The 17644-nt window shown below is 36.4% G+C and overlaps 3 protein-coding genes across 5 annotated transcripts in view; 1 reads left to right on the top strand and 2 right to left on the bottom strand.

Annotated features, from left to right (window-relative positions):
• Positions 1-4171: 4171 nt before the first annotated feature.
• On the bottom strand, positions 4172-8252 carry pin1 (peptidylprolyl cis/trans isomerase, NIMA-interacting 1). Its single transcript, XM_082165289.1, has 4 exons — positions 8095-8252; positions 6034-6234; positions 4944-5054; positions 4172-4601 (listed from the first exon to the last, which is right to left on the bottom strand). The coding sequence occupies exons 1-4, from the start codon at positions 8150-8152 to the stop codon at positions 4492-4494; spliced, it is 480 nt and encodes a 159-aa protein (XP_082021415.1). The 5' UTR covers positions 8153-8252; the 3' UTR covers positions 4172-4491.
• A 501-nt stretch (positions 8253-8753) lies between these two features.
• On the top strand, positions 8754-12991 carry ubl5 (ubiquitin like 5). Of its 2 annotated transcripts, XM_082165295.1 has the most exons (6): positions 8754-9202; positions 9844-9901; positions 9999-10082; positions 10198-10235; positions 12822-12880; positions 12913-12991. In XM_082165295.1, the coding sequence occupies exons 1-5, from the start codon at positions 9112-9114 to the stop codon at positions 12863-12865; spliced, it is 315 nt and encodes a 104-aa protein (XP_082021421.1). In that variant the 5' UTR covers positions 8754-9111; the 3' UTR covers positions 12866-12880; positions 12913-12991. The 2 variants fall into 2 exon arrangements, with proteins under 2 accessions (XP_082021421.1, XP_082021420.1); XM_082165294.1 differs by having other exon boundaries at positions 8963-9202; positions 12822-12991.
• Position 12992: 1 nt separating this feature from the next.
• The window catches only part of vav1 (vav guanine nucleotide exchange factor 1), a 32983-nt gene continuing 28331 nt past the window's right edge, over positions 12993-17644 (bottom strand). For both annotated transcript variants that reach the window (XM_082165140.1, XM_082165141.1), the window contains exon 28: positions 12993-13335. In XM_082165140.1, the coding sequence (XP_082021266.1) occupies positions 13282-13335 (54 nt within the window). In that variant the 3' untranslated portion in view covers positions 12993-13281. The remainder of the gene's footprint in view (positions 13336-17644) is intronic.

The following is a 17644-nucleotide window of genomic DNA, read 5'->3' as shown; positions in this document are numbered from 1 at the left end:
CCTGCTGGATAGATGGAGTAAATCCCACTGACTGTTTCTCCTGAGTTATAGACATCAGAACAGTCGAATGGCATGAATTTACAGTCACTGCTCAATACAACTGGGAGAAGAACCACCAAAAACACCTTCATCTACAAGAGACAGAAAGAGAGAGATGAACATCACACTGAAATCAAGGTGGAACCGTCTCTAAAAAAGAGATTGACACAATGAAGGAAACCAGTGAACTTACTGCCCTCTTCTCAATCTCTCCTCAGCAGTGCAGTTTATCTCTAAAAATAATTAAAAGGATTTACTTAGACAACTTCATATGGAAAATTGTACATAATTCTGTATGTAATATGTAAATGCTGGAGGTTAACTCACCGCTTGTGTTCTCCAGTCACTAAAACGCTCGAGGCTCCTCCTCGGTCTCATCCAAAATGTCAACATTTAAATTCCTGGTTGTTATTCTTTTTACCCCCCTTTTTTTAATATTTTGTATTTTAGGAGATTTTATGGTACTACATTATATTTTATGAAGGTAAAAGAGTAGCAAAACTCGAGAGCATGTAGATGTGAATTTGAGAACTTGTACAGAAAATATTCGTACTTGTACGTGAACATTTACACTCACAGCTCCCAGATTTGACAGTGACAGATTTGAGAAGTTGCAAGAGCCTGATTGAGGTTGTGCTGCGAATGTGAATGTATGAATAAGTGCAAATATATAGTACAAGTTTGTGTCTGTCATTGTATTTCTGTGAATGGCACTTTCCACATTTGACACTACTCGTCTGCAGCTTCAGATTGAGAACACGGGTGTGTGACTATTGTCTGCGAGTGCAAATCTCAACATTCAACTTCAGATTGTTATTTTTACAGGTTTTCACACTGGAGCTGCGAGTGTAAATGTTCACGTGTACAAGTACGAATATTTATTGTACAAGTTCTCAAATTCACATCTGCGTGCTCTCGAGTTTTGCTCCTCTTTTTACGCTGTATTTATAATCCATTTACTCACTTTTTGAGCACTTTTTTTTTGCTTTAAAGCACAGACTTAAGTTTGATCACTTTTTAAGTGCTGAATTTCATTATTGCTGAAGTGAAAAAAGTTTTTAAAAAAGGGAACTTTAAAGTTAGAATTGTGCATTTATTGTTATAAAAAAATTCACAAAAATAAGATTTTAAATTTTTATATGAGATATATACAGTACCAGTCAAAAGTTTGGAAACGTTACTATTTTTAATGTTTTTGAAAAAAGTCTCTTATGCTCATCAAGCCTGCAGTTAAAAAATTAAAAATTAATAAAAAAAAATAATAAAAAAAAACAGTAATATTATGAAATATTATTACAATTTAAAATAATGGTTCTCTTTTTTAATATACTTTAAAATGTAATTTATTTTTGTGATGCAAAGCTGAATTTTCATCAGCAAGTACTCCAGTCTTTGGTGTCTTATGATCCTTCAGAAATCATTCTAATATGATGATTTATGATCAATGTTGGAAACAGTTGTGCTGCTTAATATTTTTTTTATAACCCGAGATACTTTTTTCAGGATTATTTGATGAATAAAAAGTTTAAAAGAACTGTATTTATTTAGAATAGAAATCTTTTGTAACAATATACACTACCGTTCAAAAGTTTGGGAACAATAACTTTTTTTTTTTTTTAAGAAATTAGTACTTTAATTCAACAAGGATGCGTTAAATTGATAAAAGGTGATGGTAACGATTTATATTGTTAGAAATGTTTTTATTTTGAATAAATGCTGTTTTAATGAATAAATGCTGTTAACGTTTTACTCATCAATGAATCCTGAAAAAAGTATTCCAAAAAAATATATTAAACAGCACAACTGTTTCCATCATTGATAATAACTGAGTATCAAATCATCATATTAGAATGATTTCTGAAGGATCATAAGACACCAAAGACTGGAGTACTTGCTGTTTATTTACAAAAATAAATTCGTTTTAAAGTATATTAAAAAAAAGAGTAATAATATGTAATAATGTAATGTATTTCATAATATTACTGTTTTTTTTTTCCTTTTCTTTTTTTTTAACTGCAGGCTTGATGAGCATAAGAGACTTCTTTCAAAAACATTAAAAATAGTAATGTTTCCAAACTTTTGACTGGTACCGTATTTTCAAAAACACATTTTACTCTAAAACTGCAAGAAAACCAAAGCCATAAATCTAAACGAGTTTGAGCAAATTTGAGTTTGATTTCTCAACAACAACAAAAAAAGAGCTTTCAGTGAGTGTGTCGGCCGCAGTACCAAACGCTTCCACTAGAGGACATTCGTCTCCCATTCATTTCCAATGAGAGGAGCACAAGTGTGACTATTTAATTCAGGACCATTTAACCTGTACACAAATCATGCCCATGATTTTTTTTTGTTCACATAGTGTTGGAGAATTTCCTTTGTCTCATATATGAGTCCAATCTAAATGCATGAATATTAGGGATACTAGGCCTAAAATATGGGAGGCCTAAAATCATGGGAAACAGAGAGAACAGGTCAACAGGGGACAAAATGATGGGAAGGAAAAGGTTGTGTGAGGACAGGATAAAAACTGGGTGAAAGGTAGTCTAAGGACAAGAGTGGAAAAGTACCCCAAAAAACATATATGAAATCATATTTAAAAAAGCGCATGCACCAGTATGGCCACCAATAGAAATTGGACATTAATGCAGGTGTTTCTAATCGTGGCGACGTGACGAGGAGGAGCAAAGAGAAAAAGATAACTATGTTAACGCTAATTGGACACCAAGTGAGGAAATTGGACACCAAGGGATGAGAAAAAAGGTATAAGATCTGAAAGAAAACCATTGTAAAATTAGATGTCCGGATGGCCAGCCGGCGTCTCACTTTGTTGTTTGTACAATAAAGTTTATTCTTCTGGGACCTGAAACTTCGACTCTGAAAGATTTCTTCAGACATTGAAGACCTGAACCAAAGATAGAGAATTGGCCACAACAATAGCAAGTGCCAAAACCTTTACCAAGTTTCTTACCATTCAGATTTTTTTTTTAAAGTAACATTTGTCCGTCAAAAATGACTTAAGAGCACCAGAGGGTTTAATACAACATCTAAAAGGTCTAAACGTTTCATATCCGTACACATTGGAAAATGTTGCTATACAACAACCACATAATCTTGAAATCATGAGCACATTATTGAACACATGGATGCCACCTAAAGAACACTAATAATCTTTTCTCAAGAACTTACCAGCTCTCTGCAAACACCCAGATCAAAGGAATCCACACATAATACTAAAAATGATAAAACTAGAGGACTGAATTTGACCTTAAAAGGCCCCGTGACATCAAGACTCATAATGATATTATATAGAAAGACAATTTCACAAACATGAGGGTTTACCTGACATCTGTAGGAATAACACTCAGATCTCACAACAAACATGTTGTACTGCGTCACATATAACAGGGCGATTCCCAGCAGGCTCCTAAACCCTTCAGGCCGACCCATCTCCTACTGTACTACTAGATAAGGATTTAAAAACAACAACCACATGCTCACAAACAGCCTTTCTAGCATTTGCATAAAGACAAAACAAAGTCCTAAGCTGTTTTTGTCAGCTGATGATATTTTCTGAAACCCCCCATTGAGATTTTAAGTTAGTGTTTAATACTTTTAATAGCTAATATTTCATAATTGACATGCAGGTAAAACAAATAAAACAGTTCATCTTTTAACAGGACTCGTACAGATACCGGGAACAGAAATTCCAGGACTTTTCAGGCACTACTTTTGGGTTTTCAAGGATTACAAGATCGCACTTATCAAACAATATCTTGAGGATTTTTTCAACTCAAATTACAGATAAAACTTACAACGTTTTTAATAATATATATATTAAATACAAAGTTTATAATAGCTATTATTGTTCAATAAATAATATTTTATATGGGTTTATCAGTTTTAATTTTGCATGAAAATATTGCATTTGTGCTTTAAAAAAAAAAATAATAATAATAATAATAATAAATATTGTATTTAAATTAGTCAAGCACTTTTCAAGTTCCTCTTCGTAAATATGGCTGTTATCAAGGGGCCTTATATTTCAAGTACTTAAAGTACCTTGTACGAGCCCTGTTTTAATAAGCGTTTTATTTTGAAGATATTTTTCATGCTTTGAAATAAAACAGGAGCATTTCTTTAGTGACATGGTCATTTTTATTGGTCATAGTTTGGACATCCGATCATCTGCTGTCCGACGCAAGGCCTGGCCCGAGGTTCAGGACAGCAGATCATGCGAGAGCGTTTAGCCGGATGCGGGAACGCCTGGGATTCGAGACGCATCTGTAACATGTAAGATCACGGAAACACCGGATGGATTTTAACGTGCAGCTTTTGACGAAGCCAAGCGAGGTTTTTCAGGGAAACAGATTAAGATAAGGAATCCTGGGAGAGATTGTGTGAGTTATCTGCGAGTGAATGAACGAAGGCATGACGGAGAGGGAATCCCGAGGGTTATCCGGTTCTCAGGATGATGTGAACTCCGGAGTCGGTGAACACGGGGCCGCTCATGTCTCCGACCTTCAGCGCGAACGAGACGTCTTCAAAGGGCTTCTGCATTTGACCTGACACACACACACACACATATGGATTAAGACAGGACACAATGGATCAATATTAGGCTGAAAACTGTATTAATATTCGATAGGAATGCACCGATATGAACATTTTGCCCGATACCGATAATTCTTTATATTTGAAAGCCGATAACCGATATATTGGCCTCTATATCATTTTTGAGAGCCTGATTACACAAACAAGAGTCTCAAAGTTACTTATAGTCAATAGAATGTTCAAGGGAGCATCAAAGTAAAGTGTTATCCATTAAAAATGAGCATATCTCTGCTGATACTGATATATCGTGCATCCCTAACACCCGATGCTGAGACGTGTATCGCTAGTCTCACCCCTGCCGAATATGCCCAGGTCTCCTCCGTTCCTCGCTGAGCTGCAGTCGCTGAACTGAGACGCCAAACTCTCAAACTCCTCCTCTCCGGATTTGATCTGTTCAATGTACTCTACACACACACACACACACACACACACACACACACACACACACACACACACACAGAGAGAGAGAGAGAGAGAGAGAGAGAACATGACAGCGTTTATTGTATTTAAGAGTCGTTTATGATGCAGGGAAAAAGAGCCCCATTGAAACAACTTCCATTTATATTAGTAATATTTCATGCCAGTTTCCCAGGAAGTGCCGCTTTTGTTCACTGGAACACATGAGATGGAAACAGTGCTTTATTTGCAAATGTTTCATGCAATATTCAAATTTTTCTCACAAGTTACATCTGAAACTTTTGATGGAAACGCATCTAGTGTGCAGTGAGCGGCTCGTCAGGAGAGGCTCAGCATTCCCGAAACTGAGGTGGAAACGGGAGCCAGTGTTTATGAGGACTGGGTATCGATTCAGATGCTCCAATTCGACTCGATTTCGATTCAATTTTTGATTCAACTCAATGAATACAGATTTAATACAAATCCTATATTTATTAAAAAGTGATTAACAAATAAAAAGAAAGAAGGAGACACAAACCTGTATATTAAAGGGGTCCTATAATGCCCCAAGATGTAAGATAAGTCTCTGATGTCCCCAGAGTGTGTGTGTGAAGTTTTAGCTCAAAATACCCCACAGATAATTTTTTACAGCATGTTAAAGTCGTCCCTTTTTGAGGGTGAGCAAAAACGCATCGTTTTGTGTGTGTGTCCCTTTAAATGCAAATCAAATAAGTCTCTCCATTGTCCGACTCCGATTTAAACATAAAAGGAAGAACTGTTTCTGACATTTTAGAGCTTGTCTGCGTGAGGTAATCGGAGCCGCTCTCACACACACACACACAAGCTCTTGAAGCTCCGCCCTCTGTGCCGGGAGTAGCAGCTCATTTGCATTTAAAGGGACACAAACAAAAACATCTTGTGATGTACCCTTTAAAGAACCCCAGCCGCCACTGCTAGTGTGCTAGTGTGCTAGTGTGCGTGTCTTACTGTGGATGAGCTGCAGCGCCTCGTCTTTGCCGCGCGTGATGTTCTCCTCTCTCCAGGAGGAGGGCCGGCGTGACTGGTTGTGTTTGACCAGCAGGTGTGAGCATCGGACCTTCTCCAGCTCGCCGACCCCGTCCGCTCCCGACCCGCTCGGGCGCTCCCACTGACTCGCGTTCGTGATGTGGTTGAAGTAATACACCCGACCTGCGCCACACAGAGACAACATTACATTTATGCATTTGGCAGACGCTTTTGTTTACACTACATCGTTTTCAACTAAAACCGTAAAACTTTGTATGCGTTTTGGTCGTTCGTTTACACGACAACAGCGTGTTGGGGCCTGAAAACACAAAGTTTTGAAAACGGGATTCAAAGTGCAAGTTTTTGAAAACGGTCTCCGTGTAAACAACAAAATCACGAACCTCTGAAGACGATGACGTCACGCACATGCGTATTACGTGTTCAGTCTATAGTGTTTCATCGCCATCTAGTGGCCTGGCAGCAGAATACAGCGTTTTTACTCGTTTTCGAGGATCCGCGTGAATGGGGACTGTACTCAAAGGAAAAACTTCTCCGTTTGAAGCATATCGTAGTCGTGTAAACGTGCATTTCAAGGAACTGAAAGTTCTCAGTTCTAGCTTTACCTGGGAATCGAAACCCATGACCTTGGCGTTGCAAGCTACAGAAAAGCTCAGGAAAACATTACGGACAAGAAACTATCCTTACTGTTATTATCAATGTTCAAAACTGTTGCGCTGCTTCACATTTTTGTGAGAAAACTTGGGGTCACTAAGATTTAAACTTCATATCATATCAGAATGATTTGTGAAGGATCATGTGACACTGAAGACTGGAGTAATGATGCTGAACATTCAGCTTTGATCACAGGAATAAAGTACACTTTACTGTACACAGAGTGTTTCAAAGCAGCTTTACAGTGATAACAGGGAAATAATGCAACAAAGTTTGTTTCCAGAAGACAATAGCGTCACAGTCCAGCTTAAGGAAGATCAGTGATGGTTCATTTCTGGTGTAAAAAAGTTATTAATTTAGTTCATTTATATATATATATATATAGCGGCTCTGGAGAAAAGCATACGATTTTTTATTTATTCCAAACTTTTTATTCATAGTGTGTGTATACATATATATATTTTGGGGATATTTAATTTAATTTTATCAATCAATAAATTATACTAGAAACAAACCTTGTTGTATTATTTTAATTTAATACTGTGAAGCTGCTTTGATACAATCTGTATTGTGAAAAGCGCTATACAAATATACTTGACTTGACATATATAATTACATTATTAAGCTTATCTGAATGAGAGAGAGAGAGAGAACTTAAAACTGAAGCAGACAAGCACTAGATTGAAGATTAGTAATAATAGGCTATGTGAATACTAGTATAAATGAACACTGTAGTGTTACTGTATTGTTGCTATGCTTAGGCTATTGTTTTCTACACTTTGAATGAACTTTTTTTTTTTTTGTGGAAGCCTTAAGATCACCCACAAAAAAAGATCATAAAATAATTAAAACTCAAATCATTATTTTATGTCCATGCATTTATTTATTTGGTAAGTGAGATCATTTAACGGACATAATTAACCCTTTCAATGAGCTAAGCGAGATGACAGGCTTAGTGGACATGAAATATCCCGCGTGCACGTTTGATTTTATAAAATATTTACTCATAATTTAATAAAGTAAAATTGAAAACACAAACGTTATCCATTGACCAAGCTAGCGCTATTACCCTTCCCATGGCTAAGTATCAGTCTGGCCCAGATATAGTTCAGGTTTTAAAGGTGTTTGGAAACCCAAATGTTTTGATATTTGCAGCTTCAGTGTGTGATGCTGTAACTCATCAGCTTTTAAACACCGAACACTCGTGTTGGGATTCAATCAGAATTCAGGCAGGTTTGGTTTAGGCAAACGCGGGCTCGGTTGTTTTTGGCGGTTCGGTGTCGGTTAGCCATTAGCATACGCACTGCTCACACGCGCCCAAACACACACTCGGTTCCGGTTTAAATGTGAACACGGGCTGCCACGACTGACCTGAACTCCGGCTCATGCGCTTCTCCCACCCGGACGGCAGCTTCTCATCGTCGGACATGATTTGAGAATGGTGTCGGTTCGGTTCGGCTCGGGTCTGGTCTGATGTAGCGCCGCTGCAGTGACCGGGACTGACCGACAGGGGGCGACAGAGCGCAAACACGGGGGAAACACCGCTTTACTATGGACGCTTGTTTCTTTTTTCTTGCAAATGGAAAAAAAAATCCTCCTTTAATATATTTCTGTGTGAGTTTGTTAAAATGTTTAGAATGAGTTTAAAATAATTTCACAATAGAAAGTCTGAAACTCTGTTTCTCTCTGTCAAAATATGTACTATTTTAGTATACTTTTCTTTAATGTCTACCTGTTTGTCTTCATCCTTGCTCCATTTGCTGTTTTTTATTCATATTTTTTCCTTCTTAAATTTAAACTCTGTGTTAGTCTCATTGGAAGTGTCTTACTTTGTTGATTGTTCCGTCTTGTTATGTACATTCTGCAATAAAAAATAAAAAAGCTTGTTTCTTTTTTTCTTTTTATTAATGCAAGAAAACACATTAACAATAAGGCAATGCACAATCACATAAAATCCCTAAAGAACAGAGCACAACTCTGTAAAAATGAAACAAAAATTACAAGAAAGAAAGATTCAAAATGATTAAATAAAAAGAAAACAAAAAGATGCGACCAGTCCTTACAAGGTCGAAATGTGACTTAAAATACATAATTATGATATAAAAAGTCGACATTATGACATAAAAGTATCTTGCTGGTAGGATTAAGGTGGTGTAATTTGTGTTATTGTGAGTTTCCTGTGTTTTATTTTGCTATTATTCGAGATTCGATTGATAGATTTGTTTGGGGATATTTCTCTCATTTTAAAGAAAGACATTCACGACGCCTTACATCGATTAGCGGCAATTTCCATGGTGACATCATCCTTCCACGCCCCTCCTGGCCTGTGGTTGGTGAAACTCGCTGTCAGTCAAACGCGCGCGCATCTGATTGGCCAGCCGCGAGCGGATGTTTTCGCGGAGTTGGTTTACGGCAAACGCTTGTGAGTGCGAGAGAAACGCGTCTGATTTTCTGCGGGAACGAACGACAGAGAAATCAGGTAGAAATCTACAGTTTATCGTTTATTTGCACGCGTATCCAGTGTTGCTGTTTAGTATTACATTATAGGATATAATGCGTTTGTGTGTTTAAACGAAAACCATCGCATTATTATAGAGATGCTGCTGGATGAGCTGAAACCAACCCTGATAGAACAAGTAACGTTACATCTCAGAGACGTCTATATGATGTCTGCGTTTAATTCTGCGAGAAGAGTGTTTACTCGTCTGCAATACGTCTCCTGTTAGATGTCATATACAGACAGTTAGGAGACGTCTTTAAGATGTTTAAGGTTTAGAGTGTGTGTAAAACTGCCTTTTCTGAGATGTTTATCAGATGTTTTTACACCGCAGATGTTCTCCAGATGAACAGATCTTTAGCAGACGTCCTACAGACGTACCTGTGCTATCCGAGATAACAGCCTCAATGACATCACAATAATAACAATTAAGAGACCATCGCTGATACTAATTTAATAATAGTTATATAGCAGTAGTTGTAATGATGATGATGACTATATAAAGAAGTCATTTACATTTTCTTATTAAAGATATAGGCTAAAGTACAGCATGATTATTAACAGTAACGACAGCAGTGAATGTGATGATGTGATGTAATATGATGATGTGATGTCTGTTTCAGAGATGATCGAGGTGGTGTGTAACGACCGTTTGGGGAAGAAGGTTCGAGTCAAGTGCAAGTATCCTTTGAAACGCTGTGTGAAAGTCCCAGTTTGACTGTGTGTGTGTGTGTGTGTGTGTGTGTGTGGTGTTATTGGTCTTAACTGTGTGTGTCAGTCAGGAGGACACGATCGGGGACCTGAAGAAGCTGATCGCGGCTCAGACGGGGACACGCTGGGACAAGATCGTGCTCAAGAAATGGTGAGAACATCGAGCATCACGCCACACACAGAGAATCAAAGCAGTCAGACGTGATTATAACGATTATATGTGTGTGTGTGTGTGTGTGTGTGTGTGTGTGTGTGTGTGTGTGCAGGTACACCATATTCAAGGACCACGTGTCTCTGGGAGACTGTATCCTTCACACACTTTACTAGGTTTGATCATTTCATCTCGTCCTTCAGTTACGTGAAACACGTTTACACCGTTCAAATGTGAAGCTCAAGGAAATATATTACATTAATTATATTAAATGTATATCAGTTACACTTTAGCTCATGCATTTACTAACTTTAACAATGAGCAACACATTTGTAACAGTCATTTATTAATCCTTCTTCATGTTAGTTCAGGTTTGGGTGTAATTCATTACTAATTTAATTAGGTAAGCCGGATTACTCTTAATTTTTTAATTTGCATTAAATACTGTATAGACCAGGGAACGGCAACTGGCGGCCAAAACTGGCCCGCCAGCAATATTTTCTGGCCCGCCGGATTATTTTGGAAGTCCTAAATGCTGCACAAAACTCTTCCACTACTTGAGAAAAGCCGTAGTCGTGCGGCGATTTCACCGCCGCATACTGTGTGAAACGCCCATAGGGAATCATGCGGCGCGGGATTACATTTTAAAGTATAACTGTGCGTTCACACCGGACGCGAATAGCACGTCAAATTCGCGCCTTCCGCGTCTAGATATACGCTTGACCACTTTGTGTCCATTCGCAAAGACGTTAGCGGTCAGAACTCTGGTGTACTTTGGACGGAGCGGGCGGTCTGACTGACAATAGCCCACTCCCACTCCCGACATCTTTTGACAGCGTATCCACACTTCATTCTGACCGCCTGTACACCTATCTCTGAGGAGCTGTTTGGTACTGAAACCATTGTCAGTCAACAACATTCTTTTTTTGCAAGGATGTTTGAAATAGTTCGGCAGAAAATAGCCTACTTCATTTCGTCAGTAGGGCAATATGATTTTCGTTTATGTTGCTTAGAAATTTGAGTGATAGGCTTTGTCCTATTTAATTTATGTTATTTATATTTCTTTTTTTCTTTTTCTGTGGCATTTTTTTTCTCTGCTGACAGCACAATGTTAAAATAGCCTACTATTTATATTGACACGAACACAATTTTTGTATAGCATTTATAATTATTATAGGCTACTTAATCTCCTTCTTTCCGTTAGAGACATTTGAATGTGAGATTATGGAAACGAGATCTAAATTTTGTAGACCCGTCAGGTCGAGAAATAAAGCGGGGTAACACCGAGTATATTTTAAGCGGTTGCTGAATAGAACCTTGTGGGAGCGGGACGGAAAAAAAAACAGTCCCGCGCAGACCTCCTTAAACCTTAGGTGTGTATGTGTGTGTCCCCGAATAAATAATAATAAAAAAAAAGGAATAAAGTTCAAAAGTCGGACTGTACGGAATGAGGCATGATTGCTATTCACACCTTTATTAAAATGGCTGTAATCTGTTACCACAATAGTACTTGATCTGTTTAAAATGATTTCCTTGATATATGCATAAGGTGTTAAATTAAAAATCAAAATTTAAATTTGTCTAATCCAGTAATTCATTTTTTCTATTTTTGATCTGAGCACAATCAGAAAATCAGAAAACCCTTCCTTATTCGTTTTTTTCATTTCAGTTCAGGAAATAAATAATGGAAAAACAAGTCGTTTTTCATCTTTTTATTTTTGGTTTTAATTTGAAAAAAAAAGATTGAATGAATGATCCACGGATGGTGACGGACACATCATATTCCACAATTATAGGCCTATATAAGAGTATTTAATTTGTATCCACAGGCCTACTCTGTGTAGCTGGCCCGCCATCTACTGGCTAAAAAAAATATTGGCCCGCGGCCAAAGTTACTTGCCGACCCCTGGTGTAGACTATAGAAAAATTTGACAAAAGTAAAAAATGTTTCACGTCTTACGTTAAAATGTATGTTTTTAATGTAACCTTCTCTCTTTAAATACATATAATAGTTCAAGAATAATTTATGCAATTATATATTGTTTATTTGAAAGAATTAAAGCGGCTGTTTCGTGTCTATCCTTCAGGTTTATATGGGATTTAGGAAGTAATTATTAGTAAGTCATGCCAGAGATTAATTAGTAAAAGTTATTAGTATTAGTACTCCGTCTTAATCTAGTCTAATTACACTGGTGAAGATGTAATCAGTAGCTAGTGATTGGTTACTTGTTTAGAGTCGCTTCCCCAACACAGATGTTAAATGTGATGTGTTTACAATATTATTAACATGTAAAGTATGATCAGATACAGCATTAACACATAAAGTAACTGATATTAATCTTAGGGTTACAGACCAGTCTTTAGAAAACATGATGTTAAAGTCTATACATTCAGGTATATCTATTGTGTTATTTATCTAGCAATGCATATTATAATAATTTGGTTTTATTAATTTATTAATAAATACATATTCAGTTGAAAACCCTGCATTAAACCACTTTAACAGATGCTACGTTTGACTTTAATGATGTTAGTAAATGAGCATAAACTAAGATAAATGAAAGCTGTAGAAACCATTGAAGTAATGAAGTTAGTAATGTCAACAAATGAAACCATATTGTAAAGTGTTACGGTATATATATATATATGTATTATATCATATGTGAGTCTGTTATTGATCTTTTGTGTGTGTATGAGACATAATATGTGAAATCATTAATTTCTTTGACTGATCATCAGATGAAATCCATGATGGCATGAACCTCGAGCTGTATTACCAGTAGAACACACACACACACACACACACACACACACACACACACACACACACCATGTCACGAAGCATCAGAATATCTGTTCAGTTGAATTGTTTTGATATTATTTGGAAATAAAACTCATATTTATGTATGGTCATGTCTCAGTGTTTGCGTTTTCAAACAAACGTGTTTAATAAGAGTCTCAAGGGGGAAAAACACAGTATCATTACATCCACTGAAATATCAACACCTCATAAAGCACACGAGTCGACCTTCTGAAACATAACCTGAATTACTCCTGGATTAAGTCACAAGTGAAAGCAGAAATCATTCAGCTCGTCTGGTCTAGTGAAACACACTCATGAATGGCGTGTCTGGAGAGTATCGGTGTGATGTTAATGAAGCTGTTGATTGGTCAGCAGTAATCTGGAGGTTCTGATTGGTCAGCAGTAATCTGAATGCTCCTCCTCCACGTAATTAGCAGGAAACAAGCCCACCTGTAGAGGAACACTGATGTTAATCAAGCACAGACGGGGAACACACTTTAACCAGGGCTCCCACAGGCCCTTGAAAGTGCTTGAATTTAGTATTATTCATATATATGTTCATATATCATTTATTTTGTGCAAGAAGTTTTCTGGAGAAATCCATATTATTCCCATATTAAGTGTTATGTCGCCAACACTTGTGCATACTAGCTTGCACATTTACGCGCTGCATTAAGAGTTTCCCGCGTGATTTACTTTGTGTTGTACGTTGCCATGACGTTCATGCGCGCAAAACTGCAACAATGTAAAGGTTACACGATGTAAGCCCACATTAAAGGTGCAGTGTGTAATATTTAGGAGGATCTGTTGACAGAAATGCAATATCATCTACATATCTATGTTTTCAGTGAATAAAGACTTACTTAATGAACTTTATGTGTTTATTAGCTTAGAATGAGGCGTTTCTCTCTACACACACCGCGGGTCCGCTTACATCCACATGTGTCTACGGTGGCCCTGAGCGGACAAACGTGTTTCGTCACTGTTGTTCTTCGTCATAAGAAGCTAAAGCTAAAGTCAGCGGATAAAACACTGACACAATGATGAACAGGTGACAATAATATTCGCAATAACATCGTTTTACTGAATAATTAATAAATAGACTATCTCATTTCTTAAATTTATCTTTGTAAATAATCCTCATTGTTTAACTGGCTCCTCTCTGCTGTCTCTGACGACGACATCACTTCCTGTCGGCCACCGTAACTTCTGTTGGCTGCAGTTCACAACCTCACCACTAGATGCTGCTAAACTTACACACTGCACCTTTAAAGTGCTTGAATTTGAGGGTGTTGGACCTGGAAAGTCCTTGAATTTGAAGTTAACCGAGGTGTGGGAACCCTGATAACAGTATTCAAGAAAATGTTGGTAAAGGAAGAGGATTCGAAGAAAAGAAGAACCGATTTCAACAAGATTTCGTATATAGGTCATACTGGACTTAATGGGAATCTATATATAATAGGGGTGTAACGACACCTTGATGTCACTATTCGATACATATCACGATACTAAACTAATCTGGTAAATCTGGTTTAACATTGTGTGTAAGTGAATAGGCTTGGACTTGGTGCTGAAACCCAAAGCACAGGACAATAGAGACACCAGAGTAACAATATTCATGATTCTGAAGCTGAAAATACAGAATTATTGTAGATGAATATGCTTGATCTCGGTCTCTGACTAGATATATTTAAAACAATGCCTCTTTTACTGATAACATCAGATATTTGGCATTATCAGGATAGGACACACAAATATTCCCCCATTGCATTATTATACATTATATTCAACATTATATATAGTACTTTAATGTAGTAGTGACACGAAAACACTGTAAACTAGAATTTTTTTAACAGTCTTTTTCATTTTGGGTGAACGATACGATACATATTGATGCATTTTTGTATTGCGATGTATTGTGACACGATATATTGTTACACCCCTAATAATAAAAAAGCATCATAATGGGTTGTGCAAGTCATTATGATGTAGAAGAGGCAGTTGAACATGTAATATCATGTTGTACTGTGTGTGTATGAAAATGAATATATACAAGCAACAAGATTATATTGGAGAATATAATTAAGTAACTTATTGAGGAATCTTTTTATTATTATTATTATTTATTTCTTTGCACTCCAGTTGGGTTTGTGGCGGTAATAAACAAGAAGAAGAAGAAGCAGACCCACAGACCGAACCCGACATCATTCTCTCGCTCATGTGAGCGTGGTATCAGTGAGCATCACATCTGTTTCCACCACAGAGGCTGACTCTTTATCTTACAATTCTCACTTTATTGCCAGTTTATATCTTATGAGTCTGTCTTTTTTTCTCAGAATTGTGAGATATAATTATTATTTTTTGGAATTGCAAGATTTTCAGAGAATTACTGAATTACTTTGGCTCTTAAAAACCATCATGTGACTAATCGTGATGCGTCTGTTATGATAGTGTTAAGTATTTTTAAATTAATATTTGAATTTTTTAAAAATGCCTCTGATAATATTTACATAAATACTGAAATAAATACTTTTTAAAATGAGAATTTATACACTATTTATTTTTGTTGCATGGTAAATAGTCTAAGAATGTATATTTATATGAATGAAATATGTTTTTCTTTTGTTTATTGGTATGTTATATATCTGTCATTGGACAAATTCTGCCCTGTAACACAATACAAGTTTTTAACCCCTTTTGTGTCTCGCAGAACATGAGCGGGATTACTGTTCACTTCTCTCATATCTTATGGTGATTTGATTTTATAATTAGCCATAATTGCTCAGATGAATAATTTACTTGATTGATTTCCTTGAAGGTTTTGATATAAATGCCCTCACAAAGGTAAAAATAACCCTGAAAATGAATTACAGAGGGCAAATATGTATTTATTTATCTAACTTTTATTTATTTTAATGTATTTAAAAAGCCTCTGTGAGATTAAAAATCAAATTTTTATAGGAATGTCCTAAATATAAAGTAAAAAAATATATAAAAAACAACTGCCTTGTATTAACAGATTTCTGGCGCTGGTTTTATGGAGCCGATAACGGCAACAATAACTTTTAATAACTGTAAGATTAACTAACGTAACAATAACTGTAAGAATAACGGTAACAATAACTAATGATAACTATAACTAACTGTAACAATAACTAACAATAATTGTTTAATAACGGTAAAATTAACAGTAACAATAACTATAAACATAAAGTTTTAATAAGTACTCTGATTCTAAGAGCATAGTGAAGTCCACAGCACAACTATAGCAACACTGACACAGAGAAATATTAATAGTGGGGCGGCTAAGCGCAGATTTTCATCAGAATCGATCACTTTGCGATAAAAGCATGAAATTTGGTATGAAGGCTCACAAAGGGGGTCTGATCAGATTTAGGACCGTAGGCGCTCAAAATTTGGCCCCTGGGGGCCGTGTCCGCCATTTTTCAAAATGGCCGCCAAATATGGATTTCGTAATGGGAAAATGAATTAAAAGCTGCCAGAAACATAAAATGCAATAACACATTTCACCATAAATGCATGTAAATATGAGCACACTTTCACATAGAATGTCTTTAAACTTTAAATGTATAGTGGAGGATCTTTCCGAATTTTTTATAAGACCCGCCCTCTCCACTTTTTGAATAAGTTTGATTGATTCACCAGAATGATTGACAATTAGGAGGACCAATAGTATAGGCTACCCACCAGGAAGTAAAACATCCTCCGCTATACCTTTCAAATATAAGATATGTTTTTAAAACAATTTAAAATGGCCGCCAAATATGGATTTCATAATGGATAGACGACAGAAATGAACAATTAAAAAAGTTGCACATTTGATCATTAATCAATCTAGTTCATTTTTAAACAAAAAGGAAAAGAGGTTATGATATCTATCAGAAATTATGTACTTTTTAAATGTATATTTAAATATTTAATATTAAATTGTGTGCATATACTAATACGCATCATTTTTCCTTGGTAGTTTGTCAGTGACTCCTCCTTATTCAGTCAGTAGGTTTCATCTTGTGGTGGCCACAGTGGAATATTATTCTCTTTAAAATCTAGGGAACTGGTGGGATGTTTTACTCTTGACTACGAGTGAGAAAAAGGCAAAGTCAGTCGAATGTGTTTCTCACTGTTACTCAGTAAAAATAGTGTAGGCTAATACTGCAAGTAAGCAAACATAACTCAGACAGGCAAATATAACATAAAATAGATTTTAGTCTGCAGGAATTTAGAGTTAGGATTCTGTGAAATAAAGTAGGTGTACATTTCCACAGAATTTCATTTAGGCTGGTTATCTAAACTAGCTGCAATTCATCCTATTTATTTCATTGTAACTCTGTGCTCTTGTACGGCTAGTTTATACCACCCAAAGCTAATCTCAGTCAATTCCTTACTCTCCAAATGCTCTCACCTTGACTAGAAATATTAATTGTAAGAACTGTTGAGTCCTGCTGGATTATTTGCAAGTGGTTTAGTGGGTAGGCCTACACATCACATTGTAGACCGAGTTTTCCTCACAAGAAAAACGTAAATTAGCACGATTAGCATGATTACCACAATTAGTCAATCGATTTAATCTTTTTTGTGCCAGTTAAGTGAAAAAGAGTAGCCAATATTTTTTTAAGTTATTAGCACACATCTTTTAAGTTAGTAGTAGGGAAGAGCGGGGCACAAAGTAACGCTTTTTGACTTTCTCAGTTTGTGTAAATCTACTTATGGTTCAGAGTATTTATTTTTTCCCACATTA

The sequence above is a fragment of the Leuciscus leuciscus genome, assembly GCF_965113295.1.
Source record: "Leuciscus leuciscus genome assembly, chromosome: 3".
Taxonomy (NCBI): domain Eukaryota; kingdom Metazoa; phylum Chordata; class Actinopteri; order Cypriniformes; family Leuciscidae; genus Leuciscus; species Leuciscus leuciscus.
The sequence above is the reverse complement of the archived record's forward strand: the minus strand, read 5'-3'. Positions and strand labels throughout refer to the sequence as shown.

Bases quoted from the DNA above. Each gene is read 5' to 3' on its own strand.
- ubl5 (XM_082165295.1), top strand. From the start codon at position 9,112: ATGTTTTCGCGGAGTTGGTTTACGGCAAACGCTTGTGAGTGCGAGAGA. The intron at 9,902-9,998 runs GTATCCTTTGAA...TGTGTGTGTCAG, and splicing joins AAGGTTCGAGTCAAGTGCAA to TCAGGAGGACACGATCGGGG. The intron at 10,083-10,197 runs GTGAGAACATCG...GTGTGTGTGCAG, and splicing joins AAGATCGTGCTCAAGAAATG to GTACACCATATTCAAGGACC.
- pin1 (XM_082165289.1), bottom strand. From the start codon at position 8,152: ATGTCCGACGATGAGAAGCTGCCGTCCGGGTGGGAGAAGCGCATGAGC. The intron at 5,055-6,033 runs GTAAGACACGCA...GTGTGTGTGTAG, and splicing joins GGCGCTGCAGCTCATCCACA to AGTACATTGAACAGATCAAA. The intron at 4,602-4,943 runs GTGAGACTAGCG...TGTGTGTGTCAG, and splicing joins CCTGGGCATATTCGGCAGGG to GTCAAATGCAGAAGCCCTTT.